Below are 25,678 nucleotides of genomic sequence, written 5' to 3'. Positions count from 1 at the left end.
AGCACAATGCCCTCAAGTTCATCTATGTTGTCACAAATGTCAGGATTTTCTTCTTTTTTATAGCTGAATAGTATTCCATTGTATGTATGTACGTATATAGATAGATGATATAGATGTAGATATAGATATAGAAATATAGATATAGATATAGATATAGATATAGATATAGATATAGATATAGATATAGATATAGATATAGATATAGATATAGATGATATAGATATAGATAGATGTCACAACTTCTTTATCCATTCATCTGTTGATGCACACTTAGGTTTTTCCATGTCTTGATTATTTTAAATAATGCTGCAATAAACATGAGGGTGCAGATATCTCTTTTACATAGTGATTTTGTTTCCTTCAAATATTCACCCAGAAGTAGAATTGCTACCTAATATGGTGGTTCTATTTTTTAATTTTTTAAAAAACTTCCATACTGTTTTCCATAGCAGCTATACCAACTTTCTTTACATACTTATTGGCATTTACTATCTCTTCTCTTTTTTATGATAGCCATACTAACAAGTATAAAATGATATCTCATTGTGGTTTTGACTTGCATTTCCCCAATGTTTAGTGATGTTCAATAATTTTCACGTACCTATTTAGGAGCCCATCTTTAATTGGATTATTTGGTTGTTTGTATACATCGTTGTTTAAACTTAGTATTTAAAATTCATGTTTAGGCATCATTGTTTGATTGAAAAAGTCCTAATTTTTAGTTTTGAATTTTTTATTTGTCAATTGCTAACTTGGCAGCATTAGACAAATTCTATTCTTCAATTTTCTCATCATAAAATAAGGATTAAAATTTTTTTTTGCTCCTAGCCGACATGACTCAGTGGTTGAGCATCGATCTATGAACAAGGAGATCACTGTTCAATCCCAGGTCAGGGTATATGCCCAGTTGGTGGGCTTGATTCCCAGTAGGGGGCATGCAGGAGGTAGCCAATCAATGATTCTTTCTCATCATTGATGTTTCTATCTCTTTCTCCCTCTTCCTTTCTCTCTGAAATAATATATATATATATATATATATATATATATATATATATATAAAAAATGGTTTTACTTTCCTGACATTCCCTCAATTTCAAATGCATAAAAGAAACTGCAAAGCTATTATTTTCTAAAGCATTTGAGATCTTGCTCCCTGGCATATGTTATTAGTTTTCCTCAAAAAAACATTAAAAATTCTCAAAAAATGGTGTTGTATGCTTGTTTTAAAAAATTAAAGAGAGTGTTCCTTTTTCTCCACATCCTCTCCAGCACTTGTCGTTTGTTGATTTGTTGAAGATAGCCAGTCTGACAGGTGTAAGATGGTACCTCATTGTTGTTTTGATTTGCATCTCTCGGATGATTAGTGACTTTGGGCATGTTTTCATATGTCTCTTGGCTTTCTGAATGTCCTCTTTTGAAAGGTGTCTATTTAGGTCCTTTGCCCATTTTTTGATTGGATTGTTTATCTTCCTTTTGTTGAGTTGTATGAGTTCCCTATAAATTTTGGCGATTAGGTCCTTATCAGATATGACATTGGCAAATATGTTTTCCCACACAGTGGGTTTTCTTGTTGTTTTGTTGATGGTTTCTTTTGCTGTGCAGAAGCTTCTTATTTTGATGTAGTCCCATTTGTTCATTTTCTCTTTAGTTTCAAGTGCCCTAGGAGCTGTATCAGTGAAGAAATTGCTTCGGCATATGTCTGAGATTTTGTTGCCTTTGGATTCTTCTAGAATTTTTATGGTTTCCCGTTGTACATTTAAGTCCTTTATACATTTTGAGTTTATTTTTGTGTATGGTGTAAGTTAGCAGCCACTATGGAAGACAGTATGGAGTTTCCTCAAAAAACTAAAAATGGAACTCCCATTTGACCCTGTGATCCCACTTCTAGGAATATATCCCAAGAAACCAGAAACACCAATCAGTAAGGATATATGCACCCATATGTTCACAGCAGCACAATTCACCATAGCTAAGACCTGGAAACAGCCTAAGTGCCCATCAGTAGATGAATGGATTAGAAAACTGTGGTACATCTACATGATGGAATACTATGCTGCTGTAAAAAAGAAGGAACTCTTACCATTTGCAACGGCATGGATGGAACTGGAGAGCATTATGCTAAGTGAAATAAGCCAGTCAATGAAGAAAAAATACCACATGATCTCACTCATTCATGGATAATAGAGACCATTATAAACTTTTGAACAATAATAGATACAGAGGCCAATAATAGATACAGAGGCAGAGCTGCCTCAAACAGATTGTCAAACTGCAGTGGGAAGGCTGAGGAGGGTTGGGGGACAGGAGGGATGGGGGTAAGAGATCAACCAAAGGACTTGTATGCATGCATGTAAGCATAACCAATGGACATAAGACACTGGAGGGCAGGGGAGGCCAGGGGATTGTCAAGGGTGGGGGAAAAAAAGGACACATATGTAATACCCTTTGTAATACATTAAGCAATAAAAAAAAATAAAGAAAAGAGAGAATTATGTAATGTGCCTAGCATTCAATATGTTTTCTTCCTTATTAATAATAGGTTATGTAACACTGATATACATTCAGTTTGCCATAACTGGTTAGTCACCATAAAACAGTGTCAGGCCACAAAGGTTATGATGCCATAAACTTAATCTCTCCTTGGTTGTGCCTTTATCATTAAAGACTTCTTTAGAAATCTGAAAGTCTAGATTAACCCTTATAAACTGTCATCTTCCCTGCAAAAGGAGCTAGTTCCCATCAGTAACAGAGGTCAAATGCAATTATCTATGTATTTCACTATGGTCAAATAATTCCTTGGTACCCTCAAAGTCAACTGTGGTTTGAATTTTATTCTGGGAAGAGCACAACTATAATGTTAGTTGGTCATATCTCTATTCCCTGCTATTAGCTTAGAAAGCCAATAGTTAACCACCTTAAAATTAAATGTTATCCCTTTAAATTGGAAATGAATTAGACCATGGTATTTCCCTTGGCTCAAGGATAAAATGCCATGGAAATTAAAGAAAATAGTTCTAATGCCATGAAACACAAAGGTCAGGTAGGGTGAGATGATTACTCTCATTATTAACATTACTTTGCATTTAGATAGCCCCTCTCCTTTACCAGACTTATTCTCATTCTAGCCCACTGCTCAGTAGCTGAGCTGCCTGTGAAGCTCCTGATGACATCAAGGGTGATCTTGATATGGAAAAGTGAGTCAAGAGGGGAGTAAGCAATTAACCTCTAGGCTTTATTAGCTCACTCTGATCTTTTGCAAATGATCTGCAAAAGTAGACTTACTTGAAAATAATCCTATATAATAAAAGCCTAATATGCAAATCGACCAAACTGCAGAACCAGTGGAATGACCGTTTGCTATGATGTGCACTGACCACCAGGGGGCATACGTTCAACACAGGAGCTGCCCCTAGCCCACAGGCCCCAGGACAGCCATGGGAGGTGACTGAAGATGGTGGGGGGTGGGAGGCAGGGCCGGTGAGCGGGAGGTGCCAGGCCGTCCAAGGCAGATGCCAGTAGGGGCCCCCTGATCACCCTGCAGGTCACCCCACAGATCAGTCCTGATCGCTGGCCAGGCTTAGGGACCTTACCCATGCACAATTTTCGTGCACTGGGCCTTTAAGTACCCACATAAACTTAAGGCCTCTCCTGGAATTCCTGATTTATCTGGATTTCAAATTCTTTTTCAATAGAAATTTTAAATTGCAACAGTGTGTGTGTGTGTGTGTGTGTGTGTGTGTGTGTGTGTGTGTGTGTGTTTAGAAAATTTGGATATTTGTTGTCTAAGCCAGACAATACTAAAAGTGCTAATATTTATAAAGACAAACAGAAATTAAAAATAAGAGGCTTAATTATCCTTGTTGAACATAAAGGAAAGGACTTCTCCCTCTTTTAGATAATTTACATCAGAAAACATAATAGTAAGTACTTTCTCCTCTGTTTGAAATGTATATAAATCCTGTGGAAAATTAGACAGGTCTTTTGTCAGCTCTATAGCCTAGAAATGTCTTTTTCAACCTGGGAAGCATCTCTTGAAAATGTAAATAGCAAAAAAATAAAAGCACTCTGTGGGAGGGTGGGAGCCTAACTTCAGTGAGATCCTTGCTTCAAGTTGGCAAAAGTACCTCCTTTCATAAAGACATGAGAATTTTATTTTTCCTCTGGCTAAAGCCAATATGCTAACAGAATTATCAAGTAATTTTAGGATAAACTATATGTGAAAAATGGTGGTGTCAAGTCCTCCTACTTCAGGTCTTGTTATTGTTTATCTTGAAAACATATCCGTAATGGACTGCATCTGCTTGGCTAAATAAAAGAGAGAGATTTCTTTCTGTCTTTGCAGCCTCTTAGTAGATTGCCTGTGATGAGCACCACATTCTAGCTTAATGTTTATTCAATGATAAAAGTGTTTTTATCTCCACTGTCTTTGTGGAGAGGATTTCTGGATTGAGAGATTTTGTTTTTAATTGTTTCCCCAACACATGACTGAGCTTATAATTAGAATAATGGACTTGAGAGAATAATAGAATATACTCTGTCAGTTGTTCTTAACCATAAATGTGTACTTGACTCATCTGCAGGATTTAAAATACAGATTCCAAGCACCATACTTAGAGATTCTGCCACTACATATTTTGGGTGAAGTAGTAGAGTCCAGACTTTAACAGCTAGCCCAGGTGATTCTGGTGCAGGTGGTCAGTGGGCACCATTGTAAATAGATGTTTTAACATAATTTTTAAAATTTACCATATGAAAAATTCTTTCCTTTACTGTCCTAATCACTCCATGGCTCATTTATACATTTTATTTACCTTTACAAATATACTACAACAGCAGCTAGCTCCTCTCTGCTAAGCAATCTTTTTTGCATTTGGGCTTTCTTTCTCATCCATAACAGAGTAAGAAAGCATTGACCATCCTTCTCAGGCCCTGACCAAGGCCCTGGCCCCTCACTCTCAAGAGAGCCTCTGCCTCCGACCTCACTGCAGAGGTAAAGACAATTAGCATCTCTCACTCCTCTGCCTGCGTCTTATTTCTCCTTTGCTCCTACATCAAAGAATCAGCTACCACTTTTCAAGGTTAACTCCTCCACCTGTACCTTAAATCTCTTTCACATTTTATTTCCTTGTTATCTCAATTATTTCAAATCTCTGAGTACCTTCCTATTACTCATGTATACTCAGTTGTCTCTAGTCCTCTAATCCTAAAATTCTTCTCATTTAAATAGCTGAGTTAAGTTACTTCTTCTTTTCCTTTACCACCAAAATTATCTATCAGTGGTTCTCAACCTGTGGGTCGCGACCCCTTTGGTGGTCGAACAGCCCTTTCACAGGGGTCGCTTAAGACCATCCTGCATATCAGATATTTACATTACGATCATAACAGTAGCAACATTACAGTTATGAAGTAGCAATGAAAATAATTTTATGGTTGGGTCACAACATGAGGAACTGTATTTAAAGGGCCAGAAGGTTGAGAACCACTGATTTTAGCTAGTAGTCTATTTTCATAACTTTTTTCATAACTTTAGTTTCCCTGTTCCCGCATTTCTTGCTCACTTGCTGCACAGGGATTCAGCTCTCACATAGCTGTTTCCAGTGTCAACCTCTCTCCTTAGACCCAGGGCCACATTTTCTACTACTGGACAGAGGCTGCTACTCTAAGTTCTTAAAGCACCTCAAGTTCATTTTTTCCAAACCCAAAATTTCTTTCTAAAATATGCAAGTGCCCTCTACTTTTGCTGTCAGGTAACAGTATCAACATAAAGTTATCCATGTTCAAAACATCCTCTAGTCTTCTCTCACCTCCCAAATGGAATCAGTCCTTAAGTGCTGGTGGGAGTCCACCACACCATATCTACGCTCCCTTCTCATGGCCTCCATTCTATTTCTCTCTGCCTCTAGTCTCTCCTGACGTGTGTCTATGTCTATACTTTTCCCAGTGTCTGCTTTTACAACAAAATGTGACTTTTCAAACTCATCGGAAGGCATGTTTAAAAAGACCAAATGACTCTTCACTGCCTATAAAATAAAGACAAACACTTTTATTACACAGATAACACACCAAATATTCTTGTCAAAAAAAAAAATGAACCTGACTTTACTCAAGTCTCTAATTAGTTTATAGGATATACAGGAAAGGAGGAGCATATTAAATGACACATCAGAGTAGCAGTCAACCAGATCCAGAGTGTCAGAACCCTACAAAACAAATGACCAAATTACTTAAAGAGATAGATAGAATTTTACAAAAGCAAAGGATAGAGAGAGGAATGGTTATAAATGAAATTAGACTTAAGACACATATTAATAAATGTGGATGTTTTAAAAACAAAATGCCCAAGTATTAGATAATATTAAGGAATTATTAAGTTCATTAGATGTGCACATGAAGTATAATGATTTTTAAATTATTCTTTGTTATGAATTTATTTTAAAATATTCCAGAGATGGGATTGATAAGGAAGATAAAACAAAATTCATAAATTTTGATAACTGATGGAGCTGATAATCAATATAAGTGCTCTTTTTATTAATTTCTACTTTTGTATACATTTGAAATTTTCCATAATAAAAAAAGTAAAAACAAACCAACCAAAGCAAAACATCATTTCTGGTATTCAAAACCATTAACAAACCGGCCTTTGCATGCTTACCTTTACACATTCTCTTTCCTGACCTCCATGTTTTACTTAACCTGCCAAACATCTGCATCCTAGGTCTGAGCTCATGAAGACATCCCCACACACTCTGGTCTTTTCTCTGGAGAAAGCCAGATTGCCTCTCTGCACATAAACTAGAAATCTCAGATCAACTATGTAACAACCTACTGATTGCTCTGTTCGCGTGTATTGTTACCCCAGCCTGCTCTGGACACAGGAGTAATGACAGGAGTGGAAAAATGTAAAATGTGGTAGAAGATATTTTAATTTGGATGGGAGACTTGAAAAAGTAGTTTCAGATTGCCAAACCTTTAATTTGAAAATGATGAACTGTGGTTCTGTAACTTTATCTCATATGAAATGACAAATACTTACATCAATTGTTGGGTTTACATCTCATTGAGTACAGATTTGAGCAACCTGAGAGACATGTTTAACAATATGGTCAAAATCTCCTATCTGTCACCAAACTGACGGGTTGCTGTGAAATGCACCCTGAAACTGGCCTTGTATTTTAATGGTGACCAACATTTTATTGAAATAGTATTTTTTGAGTATTGCATAATATTTCACAATTATTTTCTTAAGTGTTACTTCTAATAAATCTATTAGCATATATGAGCAGTTTTGCGAGTCTGAATTAACTTATGAGGGGGAAAAAGGCATAAATTAGGCAAATTTGGAATAAAATTAGCCTTTCCCAATTTTATCACCCACTAGCCAATATTTTTCACATCTGTGAGCCGCTGTAATAATGATATTAACTACGATGAACACTTTGTATGTTAATGTGGATATAATTTACAACTCCAGAAAAACGTCTTTTGTCATTTGCCATTTGTTAATATCCACTTAACATAGAGGGGTCCCCACACCATTTCTCATATGTATTTAAATGATTTACTTTCCAAACATAATCACTCTTTCCAGATGTAATTAGAGAAAAGATTAGGCTCAGACTTACCAGGAAACCTACTGTGGAGGTTGGCGTCACAGTTGTAGCCATTGAACTGAGCAGACCCCGGAAGTACTCTTATTGTTAGAAGCAACAGCAGCCATATCTGTTCCATTGCAAAACCTAGAAAAGAGTTACCTATTATGTTACCAACAGCCTTCACTCTTACTTGCTGGAAATACTGGGGCTGATCTAACTCACCGTTGGATCGGCAAGCAGTCTATATTCCTGCAAGCAAAGGTCATTAAAGGCCCAAAGATTATCAGAAATAATTATTAGCAACAAGGCAGAGACTTTGGTTACAATACGTCAAGATTATTTTCATCCTTTGGCTTCAGTTTGCTAAGGGCGACAAAGCCAGGCTTTTGTCATAGAAGAGCTATAACGTTTGTAAAAGAAAAAAAAAATCTTCAATAGAAATAGGAAGAACTCAAATTTTAGTATTTGGCAGATTAGAACAACATAGTTAGGCAAACTGACCAATTTGGAGAAAACTCTGCACTTGAAAATACCCATATACATAAAGGCAGAGAAATTTAACACTTAATACTCGATCCTCAGAGAATTCTAATACTCTCAATCACCAAATAATGTCAGGAAAAATTTCCCCTCAAGAAAGAAATTCCAGACTACTTCTCCAAATCATTGGTTTGTATCTCATTTTCTCAGGAAACACAGGCATAAAGCAAAAGGGAGACTAGAAAGGCACTCTATGTGGAACAACACCATGGTTCCTCCAATGGCTGCTCATTGGTGGGTAATAAGGATTACTATAGACATACAAAAACCTTGAACTCTTGCAAAAAAAGTAATGGAAGGTGATATTTTTAAGTTGTCAATATGGATTAAATAAACAAACATATATTGACTTTAATACTTAAGCACCAGTCAGGCTGGTATTTAATTATTGTTTTCCTCTCAATGTCTTTTTATTGGCCTGATAAAGTTAAAACATGTTCCAGGAGTGCCCAACTTATTCATAGAGTGTAGTCTGTTCACTAAAAAAAAATTAATAATAATAATCTTTTAGGTTGGTGGTTTTGGTTTATGCATAAAAAGCAAAAATAAAATAAAATTGTAAATGGTTGGTTGAAATAATTGAGTGCACTTTAAAAGCTTGAGGTTTGGGGGAGAAAATGATGTTTTAGATGTCCTTAAAATCTGCCCTTGGATAATTACTCAAGTCTTTAGCAAAAGGAAGGAAACACATCTTGGTTTTGAATAATCATTTTCGTATAACACGTTCATGGTGAGCAACGTCACTTTGGCGAGGATGTGGGAAATGAAGGCATGAGTTTACGCTCAAAAATAGTCTGCACAAATATTAACTCAACAGGAGCTTCCTTTCTTCATCATTACAACATAACAGTCAGGCACAAACCCAATGACTTTTGGGAGAATAGCCACATGTCTGATTAGTTCTGCTCCCCCAAGACAGTCCCTAAAAAGGCTCACACAATCACTGACCCAGATGGTGGGCCCGCTTGGCCACACCTACACCGTCATTGCCTAGTTCCTGGAGACCCTTCAGCTAGATTAAGTCCTCCCTGCTCTTTTGGAGACTTTGGACGACTACAAGTAAAAAGAGCAGCTTGTCTCTGAATGGTATCTTCCACCTCACACACGTGTACCTCAGCCCTACCCCTCCCTTCTCATGATAGGTGCCCTTGAGACTCTACACCCACACTGTCGTCTTCACTTTAGAGATGTCTTCCATTCTTAGGAATTCACAGAGTCAGGAGTTTTCAACAATGAGTTATTTTATTATTCTGAAATGCTTCCTAGCTTTTATAGTCTCTCAACAGATAAAAATAACATTTACTGAGTACACACTGTACACATAGAGGGCACTGTGTACCAGACCATTTACCTATAGTATCTCATTCATATTCCTTATCATAATTGGATGATACAGGTACAGAGAAATAAAAATACATCTTAGGAAGTTTAAATGACATGGAGAACAAATAGAGAAACTGGAATTCAACTTCAGGTCTTTCTGATAACAGAGTTTACTGCACAAATTATCTAAATATCTGTTACTAAATAATTTTTTTTGTTTGCTTGTTTCTTTTTTTGGGGGGAGGTTGCCATTTATCATCAGTTGCTTTCTTTAGATTTTTTAATTATGTACTCTTTAATATTATCTTTTCAACTGAAAATGAATAAACAAATTCTTATGTAGTGAATGGAATATGTTCAACAGATGTATTTATAATATGGGCATAAGGGGAAAACATGTTTTTAATAAGGAAAAAGAAGCCCTTATTATTAAAAGAGTGAGAATTATTACTATAGACTAAACTGGACACATCTGTGTTTATCAAAAATGGATGAGAAATTCAAGCTATTTGAAAGGGTCTACTGACTGTAATAATAAGGCTTAGCTTTACCACTTTAGATCTGATCTGAGGTTGTCCAAAAGAGGTATGCCTCTCCCCTTCACACCATGAATAGGACCTCCTGCACTGTCATGGAAATTAAAACCCTTAATAAATATTCTTAAAGAAAGGAAGGTAGCAGTAGAAGGCAGCTTGCTTTAACAGAAAATACATTGATTTTGAAATAAGCAGATTCAAATAAATGGATTCAAATCCCCCTTCAGTCAATCTCTAGAGTCGTCATTTAGAAATCAAGGTGATGATCAGAACACAGCATAGTCAGTCTGGATATACAGAAGGTATTAAAATATTAGTTTCAGGGCCACCACACATTGATGTGCAAGTAGTAACCTGCACAAGGGCATCCAATGGAAAGAGATGGTGGCAGGGCCTGTTATCCTTTGGCTAAGTCACATGCGCTGGAGCTAGACTGCTCGACACAAAGGAGTCCATAGACTAGGGGCAGTTCTGATAAGTTGGATCACATTATTCTATTTATAATGTTATCTGCACTGGTCTGTGTTTTAGTATTAAGAAATATTGAGGAGGGCATTTTTGAAAGGACACCCACGTGTCTTATATAGGCAGCATCTACATTTTGGTCCCTTATAACATCAGCAGTACTTATGGTATTTTTAAGACTTTGGGAGGCTCTTTATATCCCATATACAAGTTAAAACAAAATGATGAACTATTAACTTGCAAACTTCCTGTTCCCAATCGTATCTCCATCATTTCCCCTGAACATAGAAAATCTGGGCATCAATTCACAGTAGCAAACTTGGAGATGCTACATTGCCACAGTTCCGGAAGTTCTTTTCTGATATAGGATCACTTGGGATTTGAAGAAAGGAAAGTAGCATGTTGAAACTCTTTACATTCCTCAAAGCATAATGTGCTGGTTGCTCGGACTCCCTAGCTCCTGGGCAAGTGTAGTTCTAGACAAATGTACCCCAGTCCTGATCTGGCTCAAAAAACTTAGTTGGGCTTCATGTCACAGGTAGAATCTGATTTCTGTGGTCTGTTGTGGGGTGGCTTGAGGTGCCTGCTGTTCCACTGTGGCTCCAGCAAACTCTGGTTAGAGAACGAGAGCAGAAGCATTCCCCCTCTTCTCCACCATAACTAAGTGCAGGAACCACTTAATATCCACTATTGTGGTGCTAACAAGGTGTACAAGGCTGCCTAACACAGACAAATTATAAAATATCAACAAAAGAGAATTAGAAAATAGATAATCCTATCTAACAAAAGAGAAACATGGTAATTAGCCATACGTCCGCTACCCTTCCCATTGGCTAATCAGGGCAATATGCAAATAAACTGCCAGCCAAGCTGGCGGCCGGCAGCCAGGCTACAGACACGAACAGGAGGCTTGCTTGCTACAGTGATGGAGGACTCCAACGTTCCCCGCCTGCCACTGCTGGGCTCTGAGCTGCTAAGAAACATTGTTACAAATATAGAAGCTAAACAAAACCCCAGAAACTGTTTTCAGTCAGCCGGGATCTCAGAGCTGGAGTCGCAATAAAATTTCAAATACAGAAAGTAAACAAAGCCAGAAACCTGCTTTCAGCAGCAAGGTCTCACAGCTAAAGCTGGCTCTCAGCTCCAGTGACAGCCATAAATCCAAGAATTAAAAAAAAAAAAACACGGAAAAAAGGAGTGGTTGGGAGCTTCAGTCACCCGCCAGCCTGAAAACGGCCCTCAGCCCCTCACCCAGACTGGCCAGGCACCCCAGTGGGGACCCCCACCCTGAAGGGGGTGTGACCAGATACAAACAGCCATCATCGCCTCAACCAGGCTGGCCAGGCACCCAAGCAGGACCCCCACCCTGATCCAGGACACCCTTCAGGGCAAACCAGCCAGCCCCCAGCCGTGCACCAGGCCTCTATCCTATATAGTAAAAGGGTAATATGCCTCCCAGCACCGGGATCAGTGGAGCCACGAGGCCTCCTGGCCCCTGGAGCAGCATGACAGGAGGCAGCGCCCAAACCCCCTGATCGCCCTGCAGCTCTGTGTGTGACAGGGGGTGGGGCCACAACCTCCCTATCCGCCCTGCTCTGTTCATGACAGGGGAAGGCACCCCAATCCCCTGATCAGCCCTGCTCTGTGCCTGATAGGGGAGAGCTCCCCAACCCCCGATCGCCCTGTGGCTCTGTGTGTGACAGGGTGTGGTGCCCCAACACCCTGATCGCCCTGCGGCTCTGTGTGTGACAGGGTGCAGCGCACCAACGCCCCCACGGGCCCTGCTCTGTGTGTGATGGGGTAGAGCCATAACCTCCCCATCGGCCCTGCCCTGAGTGTGAGAGTGGCGGCGTCCCAACCTCCTGATAGGCCCTGCTCTGTGGGTGATAGACGGCGGTGCCCCAACCGCCCCCCACGAGCCCTGCTCTGTGTGTGACAGGTAGGGCCATAACCTCCCCATCGGCCCTGCCCTGAGGGTGACAGGGTGCGGCGCCCCAACCCCCTGATCCGCCCTGCTCTGTGTGTGACGGGGGCAGTGCCCCAACTCCCCTATTGGACCTACTCTGTGAGTGACAGGGGGAGCTCCTCAACCCCCTGATGGACCCTGCTCTGTGCATGACGGGGCAGCTCCCCAACACTCTGATTTGCTGGGAGCCGGTCCATCCTTGCTGTTTCAAGGGACCTGGCATATATGGCATACTGTTGTTAATATGTTTGCTCTCCTTCTTGGCACTATGTGTTTTAACCAAGGTCACCTCTCTGAGAAAGGTTGTTTCCCCAGGTAGGGATTTTCCCCTGAAGTTAGGGATGGAATAAAACCCCTTAACTAAGTGCCAGGTGGGTAATTAATCACTTTAACTATGAACAATCATGCTTAAGCTACATAATCTTTACTCCCTGGAATGGAGATAAGAAACGTCCTAACCTTTGGAATAGAGATTGATAGGATTGGAATCAACTGGTATAAATACAGATGTAACAAGACAACAGGACACAGAACCTAGACACAGAACCTACACAGAACCTAGAGACAGAAGAACTTCGCTGGAGAGAACATGGCAAAAGATCCTGGACAGAAACTGGCCACAGAACATAGAGACAGAACCTAGCGAGAGAACCTGGCTGAAGAACCTAGAGACAGAACCTGGCTACAGAACCTGGATAGAACATGGCAAGAGAACCTGACTAGAACCTGGTGACTGAACCTGGCTGGAGAACCTGGACAGAACCTGGCTGGAGAACCTAGCAAGGGAACATGGCTACAGAACCTGGCTGGAGAACCTGGAGAACCTAGCAAGAGAACATGGACACAGAACCTGGCTGGAGATCCTAACCAGAACTTCGCTGGAGATTCTGACCAGAACTTGGCTAGAGATCCTGGCTAGGCTGCTGATCAACTGAATACTGTCTCTGTGTCATTCCTTCTTCTCCGACTGCGTTCACACCTTTGGGGACCCCTGGACCTGCTGGGGTTGGACCCCAGCATCTGGCGCCCAAACAGGGTTTAAGAACAGTATGCCATATATGCCACGTCCCTTGAAACAGCAAGGATGAACCGGCTCCCATCAATGATCAACCCTGCTCTGTGCGTGACAGGGTACGGAGCCCCAACCCCCCTGATGGGCCCTGCTCTGTGCGTGACAGGGGGTGGTGCCACAACCTCCCCATTGACCCTGCCTTGAGTGTGACAGGGGGCAGCGCCCCAACCCCCCAATCAGCCCTACCCTGATCGTGACTGAGGGTGGCATCACAACTTCCCAATCCGCCCTGCTCTGTGCATGACAGGGGCGGTGCCCCAACTCCCCAATCGGCCCTGCTCTGAGCCCGACCAGGGGCTGCACCTAAGGATTGGGCCTGCCCTCTGCCACCCGGGAGCAGGCCTAAGCCAGCAGGTGGTTATCTCCCGAGGGGTCCCAGACTGCGAGAGGGCACAGGCCGGGCTGAGGAACTCCCCTTCCCCCCCGAGTGCACAAATTTTTGTGTACTGGGCCTCTAGTTGGATAATAATGACCTTGAAGGTGTGTGTGCAGTAAGTGTTTGTACGTTTCTTAACTTAGAATTTCCATCAATTTAAATCAATGTGGGTAGGGGAGGAGAGGGGTTGTATATACAACATTGAATTTTAAGGAATTCAGAGGTGTTGATTGTAAAAAGAATCATGTTCATCTCTTAAACTGGTATTAATGGGCTCTGTGTTTTATACTTAGTAAAACAAAGGAAATACTAAATAATTTGCTGTCAAATATCTCAACATTTCTCATATTGTTTTCTTTTTAAAAAAGCTTCTTCCAAAACATGAATTTCTAATGTATTTCCTTAAGATTAAACTTGGATTCAGAGAAATATAATTTCACTTTCGATTCTCACTTAATTTTATACAAAATTATACAGTTCTGTCAGAAACATGGTTCTCTCGATTTTATATATTTAATTTTTTAACCTTCCTATTATTGAGATCTGCTATGTGCCAGGCACTGCACTCTGTTGATATTCAACTGTTAATATAAATTTAATTTTTACCCATGTTAAAAATGTGGAAACAGAGCCTAAAGTTTTTCATTGATTTACCAAAGGCCACATACCTAGGAAATGGCAGAGCAGACTTCAAAGCCAAGCCTGATTCTTGGAATTGTAACTCTACTGTTTGACTTAGTTGAAATTTGTCAGATACATAAAATTAATGTCCTGCTAACTTTCAGAAAGTAAATTATATGAATAATATGTGCTTAAAATATGCTTTGAACTAAATGATTTAGATGATTGAGGCAAAATATTTTTAATTTCTACATAATTGTCATGGCTCTATTTCACTTAGGCAATGAGTGCATCAAGAATATTGTTCTTGGGGAGGCCGGGGGAAGGTCAAGAGGAAAAAACAAAGGAGACATATGTACTACTCTTTGTAATACTTTAAGCAATAAAACAAAATTTTAAAAAAAAGAATATTGTTCTTTGCACAAATTGATTTAATGACAGTATCAGTGAATGTTAAAGGATGATAGTTTATGAAAATGTACTTTTGACTTTTTGTTAAGCACTTCATAGATGAGATAAGTAAATTATTATCCTTATCCCGGGAATGAGATAACTAAAGCACAGAGATGTTAATTTATTTGTCTAAGGTTAAACAGACAACCAGTGTTAAAATCAAGATTCAATGCACAATGACTCCAGAAACAGCCTTAACTATAAAGTGGTACTGCCTTCCAGAAAATGATTCTTATAAGAGGAAGTATATGTAATTTGTCAATTCCTTGCTAAATCTGATCAATAACAATTTATTTCTACATTTATTTATTATTATTGAATGCTTACATGTGCATGGGCTGTACAGGGAAATTGAAGAACAGCCATTAGAAAACATTTATCTGCATAGAACTTACATTCTAGAAGGCAGTCAAAAGAAAACATACTATATAAGTAAAGTACAGACTATATTTGTGATAAGTGCTATGGAAATAAATTATTAAAAATAATAAGAAGAAGTTCTGGGGTAAAGGAGAAGGAGTATTGAAATTTTAAATGGGATGCCCAGGGTTATAAATCAATCCATACACAGGAAGCTCAAGGAGAAAAAAAATTCAGTTATGAACTATCGTATCAACTTGTCTTTAATTTTTACTTTACTTTTTTCTATTTAGACATTTCCCAATTAAAATAGACTTTTAATGCATAAATTATTCTCTGGGAATACCTTGGATACTTTGAACAGCTATGTTAACCTTTTCAAATGAATAAAGGTAGCTTTTAGTGCCCAGGAAAAGTAATTCATTAAATAGCACCCCTGTGACCTGAGGAAAAAAAGAGAACATGTTCAAAAGTGCCTTTATCTAGCTTGAGAAATAACTTTTGCAAAAACAAATGGGCTCAAAAATTTATCAAAGTTTCATACTTCTTTAATTTTATTGCCTTCATATAGGCCCGTCTGTATCATGCTGCTCTAGTTGGGAAGAAAAATAGACCACTCAAACCAAACAGCAATTCTTCAAATGTCTAATCATCAATCTGAGATTTGTGTATTTTCCCACTAAACTAAATCTGCTTATCTTGTCATACAGATTCACAAAATTATGGAATTGACTGTATGGCATTGGCGATGGCCCCATTCCTCTCATTCCCAGCCTTCCCCTGTATTTATTGACCAACTAGCTACTCAGACAGCCTTGCTTGCCCTACAAGGGGCATAACTTTTATTTCTGGTGCTTCTGGATCACCTATCCAAGCCTGATCCTCAGAAAAGATCAGAAAAAGGTCACTAGGCTTTAAATGACTAAAATTTTTTAAAGTTCTCAGGAAAGGGGAGGAGAAGAAATGTACGTATTTTAACAGAGATCAAAGTTTACATTAAGGAATGAAGCCCTACTCTCGCCTTCAAAGCCGCCAACAGGGCCCCGAAAAGCTCTGGAGCAAAAAGGCATTGCAATTATACAGGTTGGCAGCTGTCTTGCTTACTTACGTCCCATGGTTTTACACAGTCTTGCCTCCAGAAAAAAATACTCTTAGCTCACCCTCCAAAATCACCAGTTTTAAAGTGCTACAAACCATGACTATTTAATAAAGAAACATGTTTTCTAATGGAGTAAATGATGCTCTATGTTCTTTATCCCCATGTCATCCTTGAACATTAGAGGCAACATATATATTCAAAAGAAAATGAAAACATAAAACTTTCATTGGAAATACCCATTATTATGTACGTCCTCTAACAGCATGTTCTTGTCTTGCTAGACACTTGTACTTTTCAGAATAATGCCTCAAACAGAAGAATATAAGTTTAGCCATCAAGAAGACACTCAGAAATTTTATAACTCTAAAGTTGCTGATGTATACCAAAAGCAAATATAAGTGCTAAAGGCTGTTCCTAAGAAAAAAACCTACTCCAATTTTCTCTGACACAAAGTGAATGTTCATTTCTTTCCTTTTGCCTGTCTTTCTCACTTGTCTGTTCGGGGTTTTCTTGAGTAGCATTTAAATGATCTGTGTTTAGTTTAGAACATTTACTTGGCACCTTGTTTTGGGAGTACTGAGAGATTGAACTAAGTCACTCTAAATGCTTTTTTATTATAATTCACCAGGTTCATTCTCAAGATACATGCATATTTCATCTTTCTGAAGCAGTTCTAAAGATGTTGATATGTTGACTTCCTCATTTCATGAAATGCAATAACAAATTAAAAATGTAACTATCTTAAATGTCCCTTTTTATTTTAATTAATTTCACAATTAACTATTACTATGATTATTTCAGAGTGAAGATATTTCTTTCTCAATTGAGATGATATACAAATATTGATGAGCCATCACAGCACAAGAATAAGCAAGAAGGGATACCATGTTGATATATTCTGGCTGAATATTAACCCACTTCCAAAACATCAAAGGCATGTGTAATGATAATGGAAAGATAAGTTCATATTTTTCGACTCTTGCTTAAGAATAAAAGAGCACCTATCTATTAATACTTCACTATTTTATATTCTTCTGTTAATATATTCAATTATTTATTCATTCTGGAATTTTTACTGGGCACTTTCTAAGTGTCAGACCCAGTGGCTAACAAAACAAGCATGATCCGTGCGCTTACAGAGTTTACAAACTAGAGAGGAAATAGTCATTAAACTAGTAATTACATACATAAAAATATTCTCACAAAATATGTTTGGTAAATGCTATGAAAGAAAAGTAAACAGTGCTTCAAGAAAGTAAACCTTACAACCTAATTTAGCTGGAAGGTGTCAAGAAAGACTTTCTTAGAAGTATCACATTTGACAAGAATTAAAGGATTAATCTGAGTTAGACGCAGTCTGGAAATGAGCACTCCAGGTAGAGCTCACTGCACAACCATGGGTCCCAATATATAGAAACAATTAATTTGGCGGGGGGGGGGGGGAGTTAAATTTGAAAGAAGGTCGGTCCATGATGAAAGCAAAGAGGAAAGGGCCAGGAAAAAAAATCTGAAGGTACAGATAAGGAGACCATGGTGCATCATTTTTCCTAAATGGAATAGGAAGCAATTGAAAGCCTTTAAGTTGAGGACTAGGATTATAATATCCTGAGAGAGGTAAAGTGAACAAATTTAGAATGTTCTTTTTAACCGAAAATAACAGGACGTGGTGTTTAATTCTAAGTGCAGAGGTAAGTAAGAGAAATGAGTCAAGGGTATCTCTCAAGTTTATCTTGGTCAAGCAGGGAAACAGTAGTACATATATTGAGATGGAGAAAATTTAAAGGAACCAGGCTGGAGAAGGACCAAGATATCAGTGGATTATGGCCAAATGCAAGGGGGTCTAATTTTTCTGTACAGAAACTGAAATATTATAAAAGATGAAACACATAGTAAGAGGCAGTCTAACAACCTCATTTTAAGTTGCCAGGGCAAGCCTCTGTTGCTTATCACAGAGGGTCTTATATAAATATAATATATACTGACAGGAGAAGGTTTCTAACATAGTCAGAGGGATAGCATCTTATTGAGCAGTTAGAGTCTACAGCTACCTCATATAGTCAAAATTACCCCCAAAGTTTCTTAAATTTCCCATCTTTATGTGAGATGCATGGGTAATAGAATAATGTTCTAGATAAGTTTCCTCCTGATCATTTATGATGGCCCACTCTTTGAGGAAGATGAGAATAGAACCTATATGAAAAGGAAAATACTGCCTAATTCTGACTTCTAAATATCCTTATTTTAAACTCAAATTAGAGAAAATAGCCATAAAAATTATTGTTTTTTGCATGCTAAAGACAAAGGAGATTTTGGGGTCTCCAACATCTAGGCTTTAATGTGAAGAGCTTGGAGACCTGAGCACTTAGTTTACACTAAACCCACCGAGGAGATGTGAGACAGCGGAGGCCGTAAATGAAATGCTCCATTCCATGGGAAGGAGCTTGGAGAGAAGTGGGAAAGCAAGAGTGTTTAGATTCTGATGTGGGGTTTTTTTCTGCTCCCCATTTTAGATAAAAATATCCAGGCAGGTACACGGAATCTATAAGCAAGAAGAACACATGCCAGAGTACCTGCAACAACATTAGGAAGTCAGAATTGAGTGCAACAGTGATAGGAGAGACCTAGAAAAAGAGAAGGCTTAAAATAGCTTCACATACAATCTCCATACAATCTTCCAACTGGTTTGGAGATACCTTAAAAAAGCTTTCAGAACCCTTCAAGAGAGATAGAGAAGATAATTAAAAATCAAGATGTGTTATATCTTTCTGGAAAGCTGTTAGGTGGTGGAGAGCTACAAGATGGATGGTCCAAAGGCAGGGATAGCTGTGTCAGAAGTCTGAGTCCCACAGCAGCAATTAGAAATTATGTGTATAAGGAAGGAGGTATATTCAGTGTTAGAGATAGGATAAACCACTGTGCCTTCATCCTTTTGAAAAAAGAAATCATAAGTTATGCCAGCCATGGTGGACACAGCAAGGGCAATGGTGATATCTAAAGATCAAACAGCTAAGAGTTAGTTATCCATTAAACCCAAATAGTATCGCAAGATGGTAAGTGAACCAAATACCCTCACCAAAGCCAGGACAATCAATTTTTTTAAACAGCTAATATAAACAATAATTAGTACTATTTATTTTATTTACATATGTGTTATAGTTTATTATTTATATAATTATTATTGATAACTATTAAGTAATAGTTATCAATATTACCTTTTAATTATTGCTGCAACCTTATCTGATAGGTACTATAACTGTCCCTATTTTACAGGTGAGAAGACTGAAGCACAGAGAGGTTAAGTAGCTTACTCTATGTCACTCCCTACAAATAGGTAGAGGTAACATCTGAACCCAGGTAATCTGGCTACAAAATCCATGCTCTTAAACCTCTACTACCCTATCTCCCTACCTTCCCTTTCTACACATTAAACATGAGGAGGTTAAAAGAAGGGGGATAATGTAAATTTTGACTGTAACTGAATAGTTAACCCCAAAGAAGTTAAATTTCAAACCAGCAGTGACTAAATTCTAAATCAGCATTATCTTGAGATGGAAAGATTAGATGTTTCCTGCCAGGGGCAAAAAGCAGACTCTTGTGTAATTTGAGTTCACTTAATGAGAAATAGCAAAAACTTCATTCAGATGTATCCGCGATACAAACAAATTTAATGTACAGAGACACACATGACCCATGAGCTCTTCAGAGCTAGTTTTTTTCTTCTTACAGTTGAATTGATTGTTATCTTTAGAGATGAGATCTGTATTATCAGGGTTACATTATCAGAAGTTGAGAAATTGACATGCCACCAAGATTACATGTAACACTGAAATACTCACAGAAATATAGGTTAAACAAATTTAAAAGCTATTTTTTAATTTGTAAGCATTAAATATTTGAGATGGCTTGTTATATCAGATAATTAAACTCATTCAAACATATTTAACATCTGTTAATTAAAATGTAGTATATTTTATTTCCTTTCAGTACATTAACTACTTTTGCATATAGAACCAAATATAATTTAAAGGCCCATAAAAATAAGTGGTAAAATTTACTAGACTTATAGACAAAAAGTCTGAATTTAAACTTAAAATCTTTAAGAATGGCTAGGTTTGGTTATTTACTGCTTTAAATGAATATTAACCCTTAAAAACTTTAGAATGTATTTTTAAATTATTCAATATAGAGCATCAAGGAAACCTCACATTAATCACAAAATACATGGTTGTCATGCTTCAAAAGCCATGTTAGTCATAGAATCCGCATCTGTAAACACTAAAATCATCCACCATGTGTTGAGATGCTTATACTCAGAGAGTTACAGGGGAACCAATATCAACTGAAGGATGTTGGTTTGATGTGGTCTGTCTCACATTTACAGAGTCATAAATAAACTCATTGACTGGAATAACAGGAAGACTACATATATTATTTAATTAATTGCATTCTTTTTTCCTTCTAAGATTATCTAGTTGAATTTTTGATGATAAATGTCAGTTTGGTGTGACTTCACTAAATGCACAGAATACACATTTCTGAATACAAATTTCTGTCCTTAAAAAGTTTTTAGTCAAAAGGAAAACTTTAGCTTCATAATAACAACATTAATAACATTAAAACTTCTAGAAGTTAGTTTATAGGAGTACCTTTATGATCTTGGGGTAATGAAAGATTTCTTTGGAAAAAAACATTGCTTTATCATCATAAACTGTAGACCAGGCCGCCCAACACCTTCCTAGATGCTCACTGAGATATTTTGTTTTCATGTTGTCTATTAATCACATAACATGACATTTATGTAATGTAAACTAGTATATCCTTGAATAAATAAAACCATAGGCTTGGGCTCTGGTTCTCATTCCATCATGAATTATCTGTGTGGTCTTGGGAAGTCACATAATGTGCCTTACTCTCAGTTACCTCATGTGTGAAATGAAGTGCTTGACTAGAAGATGACTAAGATCACTTCCAGCTATAAAGAGCCAATGAAACCATGACGTTTTAACAACCGCAGGAGGAAATAGTGATAAGTTCCCCGAGGTCTTCTTTCTAAAATCACCTCCATTTCAGAATTCTGGCTTTACTATATCAGGAGGTTTTAGAGATCTTCCACCATTTTCTTGCCCTCTCCTTGACAATCACTGAGGTGGCAAATGGTGCATCTGGAACACCCTCATATCTACGTCTTGTCATTTAATAAGAAATAAAATCAGTAAGCGGTCCCACAGGCTAATCTAAATGGTGTTAAAGGAAGGCTGTAACCCTTCCACTTTCAGATAGCTTTGTCCTTCCACAGACAAAAATGGCAAAATTAAAATTACATGAAAGAAACATAAGTAAGTTGCTTTTGGTTTATACTTTTATCCCCTTCCCTGCCCCCTGTGTCTATATTTCTGTTTGTTTCTCAAAGGCTTCAAAGGTCTTTAGGAAGCAATAATCACAAAATAAAATAGGCTGCTGGTAATGTAAAACAGCACTTCACTCTCCCTCGAATACATTCTCAACCCTGTTCTCATTAATGTTCATGATTTTTTTTTTTATATGTTGAGCTTTTGGGGGGACATAATACTAACTTTCACCACTCTGAGAAATACACTAAAGCCAACAAAGCTGCCTCTGCTTTTAGATGTGGGAATTGATTCCAAGTGGCTAAATATATTGCCATTTAGTGCAAACTCATTGTAGATAATGTTAAAAAAGATAAGTAAAAGCAGGTCCTGGAATAATAATTTCTAATATTGCTAACTTAGCTGTTGCTTAACAACAAAATTGCATCCACAAAATATGATACTTTGGGGAATGATAAATACGTTTCACAAAAGTTTTAGGCAGTTGGGTCAAGCAGTATATATACAAACACATGCTTAAAAACTGATGTTCAAATCAGGGAGAACCTAAACTTTAAATACTTCTACTTAAACGTTTCAATTAGCACCATAATAATAGTTTCTATTTTATGAATTGAAACGATCATCAAATCAAATCCTTACTCTGAAAATCAGTAATTAAAAGGTAGGTATTAAACATTAATCCTGACTTTCAAGTAGCAGCAATATTTCTGTTTTAAAATAACTCATCAAAAAGTGTGTGTGTGTGTTTATGTATGTAGGAAATATGGCAAAATATCATGTTATTTTAATCTCTTTTATATTTTACATTTATCATAATAAAAACTCAAAATCAAGTGACCTATAGGTAACTTATTCTAACTATGGTACCTAAATAACTCACGTTGCCCCTCTAAGGTCCTCTTGTTATCTGTAAAATAAGGACCTACATGATCTAAGTGACTTAAGAACCATAACAAAGCAGACCTAGTTGTAGAATCTTTTTAAGGGACATTTCATCTTTTACCTAGTAGAGTTAGGGAAAAGAGGCAGAAATCTGCCTAACTTATTTATAAGATCAAAGACAATGGTTTAAGACATTGGAGAATGAGATTTATGAAAGGGAGGAAAGCTACCTCTTCTTAGAAGATAGCGTATGAGCTTTTATGTCTTGGGTAAGATGAACATAACTTTAACAAAATCATAAACCTGTAGTAGCCAGATTTAGGAATATAAAAAGTAACTCTAGACACAACTTTTCAGCCTCTGTCTCATAAAGCAAATGGTCTCCAGGATCCAAAGCACCAAACAAGCTCTAGATATGGCTGTGGGCCACACAGAAGTCAAGGTAAGCTGTCCTTACAGTGGATCTCAGACAAAGGTAAGGAGGTGAGCAGGGAAGGAGGTTACCAGAAGGATGCATTATCATGGGAGAGATTGCAGAAAACATTGTATCCTAATTAGTAAATCAGGGCCTTTGGATAATCTGAACATTAATTTTATAGGTATTTGGGAATCCCACATCTTCTGGAGAGTTTATTTTATTTTATTTTGGGGGTGACTGGTTAAAGAAGGTGAAAGGATTAGCTAAAGAATGTATATGCATACTCCATGGACATGGACAATAGTGTGGTGAAGGCCAAGGGAAGGGGAGGCAGGGGTGGATGGAGGTGGACCAAGTCGGGGGTGGAGAAAGGGGGACACCTGCAGTAATGTAATCATTGAAAATTTTAATAAAAAAATAATAAAATGAAAAAGAACATTATAAAATCCAAGGCTTATCATGACCAAAATAAAAATGTCTCTGACCCAAAGATTTACACAAAAGGTTTTGACCAGCAATACATAATTAACTGCTAAGTGAATTTCAGTGTGTGTTTAGTTTGGTTCATTCACTGGATGACTCCATGAAAAAAATATAATTTGGATTTGAAGAGTAGGGATTAAGTGTTTAAAAAACATAAAATAATCTCATTTTCTCCTATATGTGATATTTGAAAATCTAAATAAATTAACTCTCTTTACTAAACATAAATCAAAGCAATGGAATAAAGAACAGCTTCCTTTTCAAACTATCTATACATTCTTGAGAGTTTTACTGAGCCCCTTAGAAGGATGCTATACCCTATAGGACCTGAAAATCATGGATTTAGATTAGAATAACTTTTTGAAATAATTATTGTGCTAGGATATTGGTTTAGTAGGTCGAGAATGTCACTTCTCATGAAATAGAATAAGATGGTATTTTATAGGTTTGAATGGAATAGGATGTTTTGTAAAATGCAAAAGTGTTATGTATGTACTGTATGTACGGGTATATGTATACTAGATCATAATGTAAAATATCAGACTGTGAGTTATAGTAAAAAATGTGAAACCCACTTGGTTTAGAACATGGTATCAACATGGTACCCATAGACTCGATGTCCCTACCCACAAACATGTTTTGATTGTCCTCACAGAGGAAGCAAGTAAAAAGAAAATAGCATTCCCAGACTGAACTACCCACAAGCATAACGTTGAAAGTTCTAACGTTCTGAGGAATGACTCAAAGTTGGATAACAGAGTCTAATTGATTATTTATTTTATGTCTTAGGATGATGTTTGTTAAAAATTTACATTAAGGAAGTAGAAGCATTAGATACTTGTTTAAGGAAGTTTGTGAATTGAAAAAATTAATAAGGAAATTTTTTTTCACAAAGAGAACACTGATGGCAGAGAAGAGAAATGCAAAGGAAAATATTCAAGGGCCTAGGGAGAAGACAATTTATAACAATAGTGTTTTCTCTTCTGCTCACTGGTACAATGTTATAAACAACCCATAGAGAATTAAGACTGAACATCCATTTCTTTTCTGTTTCCTGATAGATGAAAAAAAAATTCATCCCCTTGCATTAAACAGATGATAACTATTTGTTAAATAAAGTGGTAGAGCTAGTAATTTTAGTACTTTTTACAAGAATGAGTTAGTGTTGATACAATCATAGTAGCACAGTACAATCTCCTGTGGCACCTTAACAAGAAAGCGCCTACATTTTCAAGGTGGCCGTCTCGGATGGCGGTATGGTCTACAGTTAAAGAACAGAGAAGGGGCTACAGGAAGATCAGACTCCTACGCTTTCCTTTATCACACCATTCTCACTAGTCACATTAACCAACCGATCACAGAGCTGGGCAAATAAAATAAGACCTTTTAAAAGTATAAGCATTACTGTTTCAAAACTCCATGTTCAAATTTCTAATTATTTCTCTACTACCTGAGTGAGACTCAGCCAACTTGTAAATTTGTAAGAAATTTACAAGAAATCATACACTAGTTCCCTCTTGGTCTGTAACACTGTCAGAAAGCCATTATTTGAAAGTTGATATATGCTCCAAAAAATGAAAATGCAGTTTAACTATTAATGGAAATAAAACGGTATGTTTTCTGGTGAAATTTTTTAAATTAAAATCATTGCAAAGCCAAGTTAAAAATGTGAGATTAATATTTTGTATTCATAGCACAGCTCCATGAGTAAATCTGTGTGTGTGTGTGTGTGTGTGTGTGTGTGTGTGTGTGTGTGTGTGTGTTAAGATACCTCAATCTCTCCCCCATCTTCAGGAGAAAATCTACCTCTATGACATAGCAAGAAAAGTTCCCAAGATAAATTTCCTAATTACCCTCCCAACTTCAGGTCTTTATACTCCCATACCCAGTCTACCCAGCCTAGACTTCTTATAGTTCCCAAAGATAAGAAGTTATTTTCCACAACCACACCTTTGCGCACTTTGTTGCTTCAGTCTGGAAAGCTTCTGTTCCCAATTCCTCCCCTCCACAGGAACATCTCTCCCTTCAGCCTTTCAAGAATCAACTCAGACATAGCTTTTCTTTTGAACGATTCCTCTGTTAAGACAACCCTGCTTGCTTTGTTGAATTGTCAAATTGACCAATTACTTTTCTGTGTT

At 37.6% G+C, this 25,678-nt stretch overlaps 1 protein-coding gene across 1 annotated transcript in view; it reads right to left on the bottom strand.

The window, feature by feature from the left end:
• Window positions 1-10,757, bottom strand: part of ZPLD1 (zona pellucida like domain containing 1) — a 45,836-nt gene extending 35,079 nt beyond the window's left edge. The window contains exons 1-2 of the mRNA XM_036347576.1: window positions 10,727-10,757; window positions 7,626-7,742 (exon numbers count right to left, since the gene is read on the bottom strand). Of these exons, the coding sequence (XP_036203469.1) occupies window positions 7,626-7,742; window positions 10,727-10,745 (136 nt within the window). The 5' untranslated portion in view covers window positions 10,746-10,757. The remainder of the gene's footprint in view (window positions 1-7,625; window positions 7,743-10,726) is intronic.
• Between the last annotated feature and the right edge of the window lie 14,921 nt (window positions 10,758-25,678).

Source organism: Myotis myotis, unplaced genomic scaffold, assembly GCF_014108235.1.
Source record: "Myotis myotis isolate mMyoMyo1 unplaced genomic scaffold, mMyoMyo1.p scaffold_m19_p_2, whole genome shotgun sequence".
NCBI classification, from domain to species: Eukaryota; Metazoa; Chordata; class Mammalia; order Chiroptera; family Vespertilionidae; genus Myotis; species Myotis myotis.
Note: the sequence above shows the minus strand (reverse complement) of the source record. Positions and strands in the feature narration are given on the sequence as shown.